Here is a 12,866-nt window from a genome sequence, read left to right as displayed (position 1 = left end):
TGCTGCGCACGTACGAAATGGTCGTGTTCGGGAATCATGTGCAAGCACCGTACGTAGGTGCAGAATCCATCGGGACTTGATGTCTCCCACGTTCTTCATGGTTATGGGGTCTACCTTTCCATATAGACTGACTTTTCTGGTTAGAGTTGCAAACATTCTTGTGCCCCCGATTTGGCTACCGTCCACGCTTGTACTGTATATAGTTTGTAAAGTGCGGATGGGGGGGTACCTGACGCACGTACAGCGCATGAGAGTGGCGCATGTCCAGCCCACGACGTGTGATGCCGTCCGTGCTTTTCTATCCTCTCCAGGCCTCCGCTGCATACGATGGCACATCCCGAGTGGCTCTCTCGCGTTTGCCGGCAGTCTTGGCATTGTGTGTTCGCTCGCCCCGGCGATGTCCGGGAACCCAGATAGGTGGCAAAGAACCGAAACAGATGGCCTGCCGCACGCCCTCCAAATCGTCCTCCAAATCGTCCTCCTCCCACGTCCTTTAACACCTACGCACAGTCTCGGCCCTCCTCACAGCCCCGTCCCCTTCCCCTGCCCACCAGTCGTGCCCTCCCCACCCTCGGCCCCCGCCTGCGGAAGCACCTTAATCACACTCTTGTCGAACGCATACTGCGCGCCGGACCACACCGTCGTCAAGCCCACTGTCCACCTATAAATCATCAAGTATCAATTAGAGTTAGCCCGGGGGGGCGTTCTGGGATGATTGATGGAGATGGGACAAGAGAGCTTACTGCAACACTTCCAACGCGGTATGATCCAGGAACCCAAACACGGGCGCCGCGAGGGAGGCGGACATGAGTGTCAGTTGGAGGAGGGTGTTGAGCTGGGTGGTTGTGGGAGCGTTAGTTCATTTTGCTCTCCTGAAGCCCGTCAATCGCCGGTGCAGCGGGTGTTTCTCACCTTGCTAATCATGGGCGGCCGCACTTCCGCGGAAGGGAGGGAGAGGTCAAAGTATCGTTTTGTGGTTTTCTATCGTGTCATATACGCGATGATGAGTTGTGAAAACACATGGACGGAACTCGGCTCGAGAGATGAGGCGACTTACAGGTGGTGGGAGGGTGTTGTACCGGACCCAGGCTGTGCCGGCGATGAGGCCGATGTCGCGGCCGAGGATTAGGGCTGCTAGTGGGACTGTGTGTGGGGATGGGAACGAAGTGAGGGTGGAGATGTCAGCCGTTGTGCATGTGTGGGAAATGGCAGGCGGGCAATGTACAGAAGGCATCGTGCATGGTTCGTTCGCACATTAAACTCGACGCTGGGCCCGCCCCAACAGCCAAGCACATGCCTCAATCACCCCACTCCTATCCACTTTCCACATCTAACTCCCTCAACTCACCCGGAATCAACCCCGCCGCCCCCTCCGCAACCACCAACACCGTCATCAACACCTTATCAGCAGCCGGATCCAACGCAGACCCCAAAAACGTCTTCATATTCCAATTCCGCGCAATATACCCATCAGCCAAATCAGTGAGTCCCGCCACTACGAGCAACCCGAGGGCGTGCGTGTAGGAGTGCGTGGAGATGAGGTACCCGATGATGGGCGACATGATGAGGCGAGAGGTGGTGAGGATGTTGGGGAGTGTGTAGATGTTTTCTTTTGCGAGCTGCGGTGGAGCAAGGGTGTCAGGGGTTGCCGGTCCGAGCAATAGGATCCGACTGGCGTCCTATTCGCTGAGCAAACGTCGTGCTCCACTCGCACGGCACACTTACAGGTAACACCTTCCCCACAAGCTCCTCCTTCCTATCTCCTAGTGGATTCGGCGCCGATGCAGCATGCCGCCTACTCATCATCCCCCCTCCACCCACACATTTCTTATCGCACACCGGTCTCTGCAATCGTAACGAACCACATCCTATCCCACTTAGTCTCCCAAGGGTTTGCACAGGCCGCCGGATTGAGGAGGCGGTAGCGGTGGATGAAGTGGTGAATTTGACGTTGTGGGTGAGGCGTGGTGAGGATGGTGAGGGGCGATAGGAGGGAGAGCGGCAGGAGAGGCGGAAGAGGGAGTTGGTCCTGGGGAGTGCCATCTTGGAGGTTGGAGGTTGGGGACGGTCCTTAATGGGCAGCGAATGACGGCGGGATGGCACTGCGAGACTGGATCTTGTGGTCTTCCAAGACATCCGAGGAGTCCGAGGCTTTTCTCGCGGGTTAGGGTTAGCGTCTTCGCTGGGGCATCGCACACCTCGTTCATTCCCTCGTTCATTCCTTTACCACTACACACACCGTCGCTCATTGTTTTTCAGTCGATTGAGTAGGAGTGCGATGCTTGCATGAATTATCTTCTACCAGTCAAGTCAAAGGAAACTCTCGCTCAAAATATCGGATATGATATCGGTGTGCAGAAAATTCAAGGTCGAGATATTCTCAGTGTCTCCAGATTCAGCCTTCGACATGTTGAGCTCAAGGCCGATGAAAAGCCATAGTCTAACTATCCAGATTCACACCGAACAAGACTCCATGTTATTGGACGGGGAAGGCCGCACACTTACCCAAATGACGAGCGAAAACGGCGTGAATCTCGGAGGTCTCCTCAACCACCTACATGGGCGGCCACTGTTGTACCTCCCTTCATCGGGAGGGATATTCAATACCAGAGGCCTTGCAACCCATCGTTTTGGGCATGGTCGCTTCATCAGTGGGTGGCAGACACCCCTCCAGCGAAACGAATGACACAGACAGATGCAGAGTCCGTACTGTTAAGCGAGACGCGTCGAACACGCGTGAAAGTTGGAAGCGGCCGTCGCAGCAGCAGCAGTCCCTCGCTCGGCGGACACTGCCTGGGCCCAAAAGTTTTAGACTAACACTCAATGCAAGCTGTCAGATCCCAGCCAAGTCGCCTCTCTCTCCCGCAACTCCGCCGGCATCTCGCATCTCGGGGAGTCCTCAACTGAAATCCCGATCCAGAACAGAACTCATAATCCACTGTCCACACAAATAAGATCCGTAGAACATTCGTTCCCTCACCCCATTGAAGAAGGAGTACCGCCCAAACTCAGCGGCTGCCATCGAACGTTTCACAAGCATATTTCAAGCCGTCTTAAAGCACAAGGGTCTCTGAAGACAGCGGCAAGGATGATGAGGGACTGGGCGGCCCCGGGTGGTCGCACCGTCCTGGTCAAGGCCCTTCCTCCGGGCAAGGATCGGGCGGATTTTACAGAGTTCTTGCGTGAAAATCATAGTTTTGGTTTCGAGCATGTCAAGTTTGATACGGATGGTATGTGTAATGAATGGCGTTGTCATGCAACGGAAGAAGGGGCATCCCCACTTGTGTATATGTAGCGGTGCAATAGGTTTTCATGTCCTTCATCCCGCTCGACTCATCGTATCTCTGGTGCATCCCTACAGAAGGCATCTCAATCCTTTACGACACGCACCAGAACGCCAAGTTCGCCCTCGACTCCATCACCCAGAGCACGGCCATCGACATCACCTGGGCCGCGCAAGATCTCATCCCAGACCCCTCCCTCCTCAGCTCGCGGGCCCTCCACGCCGTCGAGCCCAACCCAGTTGTCTACATCGAACCAGCATTGACGCCGCTCTCGCCCGACGAGGTCAAGAAACTCCTCATGGCCTACCGCGGCTGCGAGTCGTTCGACATTATCAGCAAGGAGGAACTCAACTACGACCGCGATCGCGGGGTCGGGCGAGCGCCGCACCAGGGCCGCGCGTCGTCGGCTAGGTTCTACTACTATGCGCTGTTTAGAGACGTGTTTTGTGCAGAGACTGCTATCGAGGACTTGAACAAGTGTATAGGGATACCGGCCACGTATGCAAGGAACCATGAGCGTGTCAGGAATATCCTTGAGGGGAAGGTCGCCCGGCTGGGGACGGCAGCCACGCCCGCGCCGGCGACGCCCCGCAACAATTCGGCGATGCTGACATGGATCCACGTCGCGGAGATCCCAACCGACGTCGATTTCGCCAAGCTGCGGGCTCACTTCGGACGTCTGGAAGGGTTCCGCTGTCTCTCCTTCCAGCCCAACGGCGTCTTGCTCGGGTTTGCCACCGAGCCTTACGCCAAGCGCGCCGCCGAGATGCTTTTGAAGAACACCCGCATGGATGTCAATCCGGCGACACCCGACGCTGTGCAGACCGTGCAGCAGGTCACGACGGCCATGGCGGTGTCGCAGCCCGCCACGACATTGTGTGTCCATTTGACACCGTACGCGCCCGTCCACCGCGTGTCGGAGATGGTGCACGTCTACGCCGGCGTGCAGGAGGTCAAACCCGACGCCGCTCATGTGTACGTCCGGTTCGCAAGTCTGGATGAGAGTGTGCGCGCCGTGACGGATCTAGAGGCCACCACCGACCTTGCGTTGGAATTCGTGCCCGGGTTTGGTGTGGCGAAGGATCATAACCTTGGGGTACTTTCCCCGACCGGAACCACCCCTGCACGTCCGGCGTCAACCCACCCCGGTGGGGGACTGGTTACCGCCGCAGGCCTGCCCACACGCCCACGCACCACGCGCGCCGACTCCACCATCTCAACCGCTTCGTCCGCCGCCGCAACGCCCTTCCCCCACCAACATCAACACCCAACAGACCACCATGGGGCCATTTCCATCTCCCCCTTCGACACCACAACAGTGCTCATGGCCTCGCACCCCACCCCAACTCCCCCATCACACTACGATCCCCGCTACCTCTCCGACGCCGCCATTTTCATCTCCGCAAAAGACCTCCCCCACGTCAAATTCTCCCTCCGCCACTCCGTCGGCACCCTCGACGGCTTCACCCGCATGGCCTTCCAAGAAGAAGGCTTCTACGCCTGGTTCACCACGCGCGACCACGCCGCCAAAGCGGTCGGCCGCCTCGAGGGCGAGAAACACATCACGCCCACGCTGATCAAGCGTCCGCAGACCCGCACCCCGCATGCCCCGCACCCCATGCGCCCGCTTACGGCAGAACACTACCAGGGCGCCCTGTTTGTGCGGTGTCCGTGGGCGCTGACGCTGGACGGCCTGCAGTGCATACTGGAGGCGTATCCCGGGTACATGACCTGTCGCCACCTACGCGACGCGATCATCGTCGACTACGTGAACCACGAGGTTGCGGAGAAGGTTGTGCGGGACCTGCAGGAGACGACCAACATCCGCGTGGAGTGGTCGACCCGGTCCGCGCAGCCGGGGAACAGATACATGGTGGACGACGCGGGGGACGAGGCCGCGCACGAGAGACGGTACAGTGCCCCACGACCGATGGAGCCTCTCGCTCGCCCGGCGTTCGCGCCCGCGCAGACTTCTCGCACGTTGGTGGTGAGCACTGCCGTCCCCGTCGACAAGGCCGACACCCGGGCCATCGTCGCCAAACTCCCCGGTTTCTCCCGCGTGCGGTTCCAGGGGATCAATTTCCACATCGCCTTCCAGACCCCGGAACTCGCGGCTCAAGCCCTACCTTTGATCAAACGCAGCCAACCGGCCTGGAAGGCATCGGCAGCGAAAACAGACATCCCGCCCCTCCCCGAGCAACTCGCCGCGGTGCAGGAAGCCAAAAACCCCAAACCGCCCCCATCGACCGTGCTGGAGATCGCAAACGCCGGCTGGACCGAGGCGGAGTGTATCAAGCTTTTGGAGAGTTTCCACGGGTTCGAGAGCGTGGATTATGATTCGGACACGAGTCGCGCGTACTTTAGCGATGGGCGGACGTGTCAACGGGCTTGTGTGGATATTAACAGTACAACCGATTTGGTGGCGGCTTATGAGAAGAGGGGGGAGGATAGGCTGGCGGGGCAGGGGTTGTCGTTTGTGGGCGCGGCGGCGGCGGCTGCGAAGGTGCTGAGAGAGGGTGGTGGGCACGCTGAGGAGGGGCCTGTGATGGTGCATAACGCTGAACCCGCTGATGTTGTCGTGCATGCGTGGAAACAGCAGCCTGCACCCGACACCACCACCACTCCACCAACAACCGTGACGCCCGCATGGAAACAACACGCGTTCGACTCTACACCCCCGAAAGCAACCACAGAACCATGGTGGAAACGCCGCACACCCCCGGTCGCAACACCAACAACGCCAACACCCACCGACGCCGCCCCACACGCGTGGAAAAAAGCCGAAATCATCGACACGGCCGAGCACGCGTGGCGAGTGTGGGCCAATACACCCGCCGTGAGCTCTCACCCTACTTTAAGCGGTGGTGGTGTGGAAAACCTGTGGGCGCGCGATCTGGCTGGCGGTGTGGTTGACCCCTGGAAGCGTAATGAAGCTGCCGCTGCGACGGAAGACGCGTGGGGCCCGCCGTCGGCGGAAGGGGGCGCGCGGTGGGGTGCGCCTGTGCTGTCTTCATTCACGCCCACCGTAAGTAACTCCGCACCGGCGACCAGCGCCGCCGGGTTCGCAGGCAACTGGCCCGATCGCCCAGCAAACTACATCTCGACCCCCAACAGCGCGGCGCGGTTCAAAGACCGTCCGCCCGCTCCGGCTGTTGTGGCTGATTGGCCTGTACATGTACCCGGCGAGGTCGGGGAGCGTGCTGCCACCCCGGCGGTTGTGCCTGCTTGGCCTGTTGCGAGGACTTTGGGAGATGGCGCGGTGCCGTCGGTTGTCGTCGAGGTTGAGAAACGTGGGACGTTGACGGAGGTGTTTGCGAGACCAGGAGTCGGTGAGGGTGTACAGGAGGTTGAGTTCGGATGGGATATGGGTCGCAATGCGCATGGGAAAGCGGAGAGTGTGGAGGCTCACCATGCGCCGCAGGAGGTACGTTCGCCATCCCTCCATGCCGTGCGGCTTGGACTATATTTCAGACTAACTCGACCTCCATCCCCACCCACAGACCCTCTCAAACATCATCATGATCCGCAACTGCTCGATCCAGTCCGCGGACGAGATGGCGCGGTATCTGGCCGTGCACGCGAACTTTGAGGACGTGATCTGCGAGAATGTGAATGGCGCGGTGGTTTGGTATGCCAAGTTTGCGGATGTCAAGAGCGCTGAGATTGTTAGGCATAGTTATGAGGTATGTGCTAGGCCTAACCGAGCGAAGGTCCTCTGAGGAAGCTTACGGTCGGGGGGAGTGACACAGCTATATGATCATTACGCTGACTTCTCCCCCCCAGCTCCGCGAAACCCTCAGCAGAGGCTACGGCGGCGTCACCTTCCAATACGCCACGACCCAAACCACCGTCCCGCCCATGTGGGCGTCCTCCCTCCTCCACCAAACCACCGAAATTCGCTACACACCTCCACCCCCGCGCCCAGACTCCGTCCTAAGCACCACCAGCCAAAACAGCCAAAAACGCCGCGCCCCACGCCTCCGCGCAAAACCAAGCGATCGTCTTCCATCGACACAGCCTGTCGCGCCGTGGTTCAAGCAGACCGCGCAGGCTGCTGAGCCCGCGTTTCATTTGCGGGGTGGGGAGGGCGCCGCGCCGAATCCGAGTAAGGAGGGGTTTGTGGATCCGTGGGCGGCTGTTAAGAAGGAGGGTGCGGAGGAGGGGTGGGGGAGGAAGCCGACAAGCGTGATGAAGGACTTGTCGCCGTTGACGCCGTTAGTGGGGTTGCATGAACAGTCTACTGTAAGTTTGACGAGGGGTTCTTGCGATGTGTGGGGGTTGCTTGATACCTCGACGGCGAAGACTGGATACTCACCGGGTTTCCCTCGCTTGTCAATCAGTGGCCTCAAGCGGTCGGATCCACCTGCCCGCCCCTCGCGCCACAGACGCCCAACCCCGGGGTTGAACACGCCCAAGCCGAACCCCAACAACCCCAAGCAGACCGAAGCATCTCCACCGGGGACGCGGACATCGCGCGCGCCGACTCCGCAACCCCAACGCTCCCCCTTGCCGAATTGGCCAGACTCAGCGTCCGCGACGACGACGACGCTACAACCACCACCGTACCCGCCGCCGTCGCCGACTCCCCCTCTCAACCCACTCACTCCCAACACGAAGATACCCACCAACCCATACAGACCCCACCCGCAACCCTCCAAACCCGCCTCAAAAAACTCGACATCTCCCTCACCCACATCGAATCCTTCCTCTCCCTGCCGCCATCCGACTCCGATTTCACTCAGTTGCCGGTCACGCCTGGGGTCGGAGACGCGGCGTTTGATGAGATGTTGCAGGGGCGGGTGAAGAGGATTGTTGGGGCTATTGAGGCGTTGGCGAAGGCGGGGGCGGGGGCTGTGAGGGAGGGGGGGCAGCAGGGCAGTGAGGAGGAGGGACAGGGACGGGAAGGGGAGAATAAGGAGGGTGTTGCTGGTGGGATTGTGGCGGTTTAGGATTATTTGGTACGGAGACATCTACGGTTACTGGGCGAGTGATGAGAGGGGTCTTGTAACGATCCGAGGGAAGCATGGATCCATCGACATTTTTGGGACTTGTGTGTGGAGAAGCGGTTGCACTTTTGGACGCCGTGGCCTTTTTTGGGATGTGTATGCATAGAGACTTTTGGATGCGATGTTGTAGAATACAAATCACCCGAGATAACGCATGTTCAACGCTTGCAGCCAACCGGAGTGACAACCCATGGATCCTGCACGGAAGCGGAACGCGGAAGGGCTTGCTGATCCTCAAAACACCCCCAAACAGCCCCAAACCGCTCTTTGCAAAGTATGGAAGTCAAATGCACCAATGAGATGATTGACACCCAAGGGTGGTGGAGCAGATGTCGTGTAAATGAAAGCGCCTAGGCTACGATACAAGCATACAGAGTCCTTCGAGCGTCCACCCTATAACACAGGTACCGCCGTTGCACCGCACGCCGTAAAGTAGACCCACAACTCTTACTCATCATCCTCCGTAAAATCCCCATACCTCCACATATTCGTCCTCGCCCCCTTCGCCTCCTCCTGGGCGTCCACCATACGTTCCACAACCGTCTTGTTCCCCGCCGTCTTCTGCGCCTTACTCCACGCAGCAACTTTATCCACCGTCTTCGCCTCCGCATTCAACCGCTTCACGATCGCGCGCTCCACCGTCCCGAAGCCGTCGCGGACTACACGTTCGTTGATGCTTTCACCCCCGGCGGAGGTGAGGGACTTCTTGTCGTACAGGATAACGTTGAGGGCTTGGGGCGAGGAGACACCGGGGACCTTGCCGACGATTTTGGCGACCAGATCCCGGTTCTCCGTGGCATCGCGGAGGTACTCGTACGCTTCTTCGCCGTAGTCCTGGTCGAGCTCCGGGACGCGGAGGTAGGCGAGGCGGGCTTCGATGGCTTGTGGGGCCAGGTGCGTGGTGGAGAAGGAGGGGTCGAGGGGGCGGATGCGGGTGGAGGGCACGGTTTCGGAGTTGCCGTAGTCGATATAGATGAGTTGGTAGGTTTTGTCGGGGTTGGTTTTCTTGACGCGGGCACGGTACCTGGAAGGGATCCGAGGGAGGGTGTGAGTAAATTCGCTACGAATTATGATGTCTCATACTGCTTCTTTGTCATACCATTGGTCGTCGGCACTGAATTGTGCACTGCAATATTCGCCATTACGTGGTTGATGGGCCCCGGTGGATGCCGATTGATGGTGCTGCGCGAACCTGGACATCAGGTCCTCCAAGCGGTTGAGATCTGCCAAAAGAAAAAACACAAGCATCAGCAACTCAACCCCGTAACACCGCCCAACCCTTTCAAACCGTACTCACCAGCCCCCTTAACCTGCAAAAACAACCTTCCCCCGCCCTCAATATTCGACACAATCACATCCTTCGTTTCAAGCGGCTTGCTCTCATCAAACTTCTGCTCCTGCACCGGCTCCTCAGTCTCCGTATAATTCTTCCAAACCCCCTTCTTGGCCTCCCTCGCGCCCTTCTCCGCCGAGTACAGGACGTGCGAGTTGGGGCTCTGGCTAGCCGAGTAGTCGTGCACGCTCGCAAGACCTTCTTCAAGCAGCATAGCCGCGACGTTCTTGCGCTCGTCGTTGATGGTGATGTAGAGGGCGCCGATGAACCCGCCGACTTTATCTTGTCCTTCAACGGAGAACTCGACGTCGCGTTGCATGACGCGCTTGGAGACAAAGTCGAGGGCTTCTTGGCCAAAGGGTTCGGATTTCTCGCCGGGACGGCCGACTTTGGGCGCTCGGATGCCGCCGAGGACGAGGGTGAGGGTGCAGTTTTGGGTGGGGACGTAGATGCGGAAGCGGGAGCCGCTCGAGACGTAGTCGACGACGCCGGCGACGGTGCCGCTGCGTTGGAGGAAGGGGAAGAATTGCTTGGCTTTATTGACGGTGGCGGAGGCGTCGCTGATGCGGTGCAGGGGCGCGTCTTTGGGGGAGTGGATGCCTTTTTGGGCCTTCTGGGCGCGGTCGAGGGCGATCAGGAGGGAGTCGTACTGCGAGGATCGGTTGTCGTCGTCTTTGCGGTGGCGGATGATGTCGGCGAGACCTCGCGAGACGAGCAATTCTGCGAGGTTCTTGGAGCCCTGCGTGACTGTGGCGCACTCGCGCTCCTCATACTGTCCTTCGGCGGGCTTGACGTAGTCAATGACGACGTGGACAGGCTTGCCGATACAACGAGAGCGCAGGAATTCCTTGGCTTCGAAATCGTATCCGTACTCCTTGATGGATGCGTCACGTGCAGCAGGTTGTTCCTTCTTCTCGGGACCTTTGGGTGCACGGATACTTGCCAGCTGAATGCGGCGCTCCTTGCCAGTTGCCGCACTTTCAACGATCAGCGTATCGGCGGAAATGACACGGGTAACGACGGCATCAAACTCAGGCTCTGGTCCAGCAACGCGTGGCTTGCCCGCCCAGGTTTTCCACAGACGAAGCTTCTTGTCCTTGGCCTTTTGCTCAGCGGCGCGGTATCGCTGTGGGCCTCCCGTCACCAGCGTGATGTTCCAGTCGACCACTTTGGCGAGACCTTCAGCGAGAAGAGCTTCCGCGATATTGCCCGCAGGGAATTGAACGGATCCGACAAAGTTGTCATTTGACGACAAGCCTTCCAGGACCACCTTGATGTCCCGCTGCAACAATCGCGACTCGACAAAATACTTGGCTTCCTCGCCGTACTCCTCTACGAGGTCCTGAACGTTGGGCACGCCCTTACGATACGTTGGCGCCTTCAATCCCGACAGCATGAGGGTGATGTACTGATGCGTTCCGTCAGGCAACAGCAGCAAGACCCTGAAAGTGGATCCATCGCGCACTTGCTCCAGCACCGCGGGTATTGGCTTCCCCTTATGTTTCTCCAAGAACGCCCTCGCGTCGTCCTTCACATCATAGCTGACAGTCCTCGCAGCGGCGCCGGTGTCCCGGAAGATGCCCTTCTGGTTTGCTGAAGCCTCCGCCTCCAGGATCGCAAGCTGCTCCTGCTCGTCAGTGGCTGTCCTCTTCCCGTCCGCGGCCCTAGCGCGCGCCCACCCCTCCTTGATCGCAAGGCGGTTGACATTGGACTCGCCGTCTACTGGGTGTTGCAAGACGATCACACCGAAATCGCGCTGGTTTGTGGATGTGGTGTATTCGACCTTGTAGGCGACTTCTTTGCCGACCAAGAGTTGACGGAGAAACTCGCGGGACTCGTACGCATATGGCTATCGGGACGGAGAGGACTTACGATGAGAGTGATCTAGAAAAGTGTAAAAGGCAGCGAATTCCCACACGAACCTCCTCCTTCTCCGGATCTCTTGCGGTGCCAAGACGCGGCGCCTGGAGGTTAGCAAGCGAGAGGACTTTCTCCGGCGGCGGTCCACCTTGAGGCCTCGCACGAAGCACCACAGTGTCTCCTGACAGGACGTTTTTGACGATTGCGCGACCTGTAGGGGGAAGACTTGCCGATGACATCTTTTTGGATTGTGACTTTCTGAGAAGCGGGGGCGTATGTGTGAGATTCAGCTGCTTAGGATCCGTCCTCTGTGCGCCCTATGGAGGTGGTGCTGCAAGATGCTGCTGCTGGTTGATAGGGATGCGCTTTATGACGTTCGGTCTGGTTGAAGCCCCGGGGAAGTTGCCGCAACAAGGGGACCGCTGTATTGCGGGTGGTTTGTGCAACACAGTCGGGAAACTGCTTCTTAACACGAATACGGTGGAGTTATCTCCCAGCTTCGTAACGGTGTCGGCGGCAATAATAACGCGTTCCGCTTACTCAATCTTCCCATCGCGTGCGTCGCGTTCACACAGCACACAGCAACCGCAAACACCTACGATATACTGTACAGTACATTCCAATGGTCCCTTCTCCCTCTCTTCCGGGTAACATCGCAAAACATCATCATGCTCCACATCCAAGCTCTAGTACCCTTCTCACCCGCCCCTTCAAGTGGTGGTAACACCTCGCCCGCCCCGGGACCGAGAGGCCGAGGTCACGTTCGTGCTCTCGTTTAGGTTTCGTTCGTCAGTTCACAATGGGAGAAGTAAAACTGCAGCGGCCGGTTGAACTGACTCAGTTGCTTTCCTTCCCTGCTTTTTTTACCACGCACCTGTATTTGAAAGCCGAAACTTATCGAACCCAAGATTATGCTTCTGCTTACGCTATGCAGATACCCGAGGCAGCACACAGCGGCGGGGAAACGAGTGCCTCTCGTTCGCGATTCCCAACCCCAGCATATCAGCACGTGATTGAACAATCGACCCCAGGAAATCCCGAGGCTCGTCTTTCCAAGTGAGGGTACGAGCAAAGAAATGCTGCACAATGCTCCCGACGATCTTGTTGTCTCAGCTTCACATCTTGCGGGTACGGCCAAAGGGGATGTCGCAGGCCTGGGTGGGTGCTGGCAACCACGCAACCATTCCCGCTCGCCGATGGTATCTCCTGCCCCGCCGACGAGTGCGAAGATACCATGCACGAAGAGTAGCTTCTTTGAAAATCTCGCGTTGTGCGTTTGTGGTTGAACGTGACGACCCCCCCGCGCGTTGCCCGAATGGGGGTTGTGGTACGCGTTTGTGCTGACCAATTCCTCATTCAAACTCCGCTGTTCTTCCCCCACGG

General features: G+C 58.7%; 3 protein-coding genes across 3 annotated transcripts; 1 reads left to right on the top strand and 2 right to left on the bottom strand.

Annotated features, from left to right (window-relative positions):
• Positions 1 to 522: 522 nt before the first annotated feature.
• Positions 523 to 1,610, bottom strand: EV422DRAFT_500413 (uncharacterized protein; the record flags this gene model as incomplete). Its single annotated transcript, XM_053068137.1, has 5 exons — positions 523 to 661; positions 744 to 835; positions 913 to 981; positions 1,058 to 1,143; positions 1,349 to 1,610. Coding segments are annotated over 5 exons (648 nt in total), but the record flags the coding sequence as incomplete, so codon positions are not given.
• Positions 1,611 to 2,753: 1,143 nt separating this feature from the next.
• Positions 2,754 to 7,088, top strand: EV422DRAFT_542560 (uncharacterized protein). The gene is made up of 3 exons (XM_053071283.1): positions 2,754 to 3,230; positions 3,362 to 6,708; positions 6,785 to 7,088. Exons 1-3 carry the CDS (start codon positions 3,089 to 3,091, stop codon positions 7,001 to 7,003), a joined length of 3,708 nt encoding a protein of 1,235 aa, XP_052922111.1. The 5' UTR covers positions 2,754 to 3,088; the 3' UTR covers positions 7,004 to 7,088.
• Positions 7,089 to 8,663: 1,575 nt separating this feature from the next.
• Positions 8,664 to 11,959, bottom strand: EV422DRAFT_256727 (uncharacterized protein). The gene is made up of 4 exons (XM_053065771.1): positions 11,546 to 11,959; positions 9,588 to 11,472; positions 9,390 to 9,513; positions 8,664 to 9,314 (listed from the first exon to the last, which is right to left on the bottom strand). Exons 1-4 carry the CDS (start codon positions 11,720 to 11,722, stop codon positions 8,738 to 8,740), a joined length of 2,763 nt encoding a protein of 920 aa, XP_052922110.1. The 5' UTR covers positions 11,723 to 11,959; the 3' UTR covers positions 8,664 to 8,737.
• Between the last annotated feature and the right edge of the window lie 907 nt (positions 11,960 to 12,866).

Source organism: Fimicolochytrium jonesii (genome assembly GCF_025526975.1).
Source record: "Fimicolochytrium jonesii strain JEL569 chromosome Unknown EV422scaffold_30, whole genome shotgun sequence".
Taxonomy (NCBI): domain Eukaryota; kingdom Fungi; phylum Chytridiomycota; class Chytridiomycetes; order Spizellomycetales; family Powellomycetaceae; genus Fimicolochytrium; species Fimicolochytrium jonesii.
This window is presented reverse-complemented; position numbering and strand designations above follow the sequence as displayed.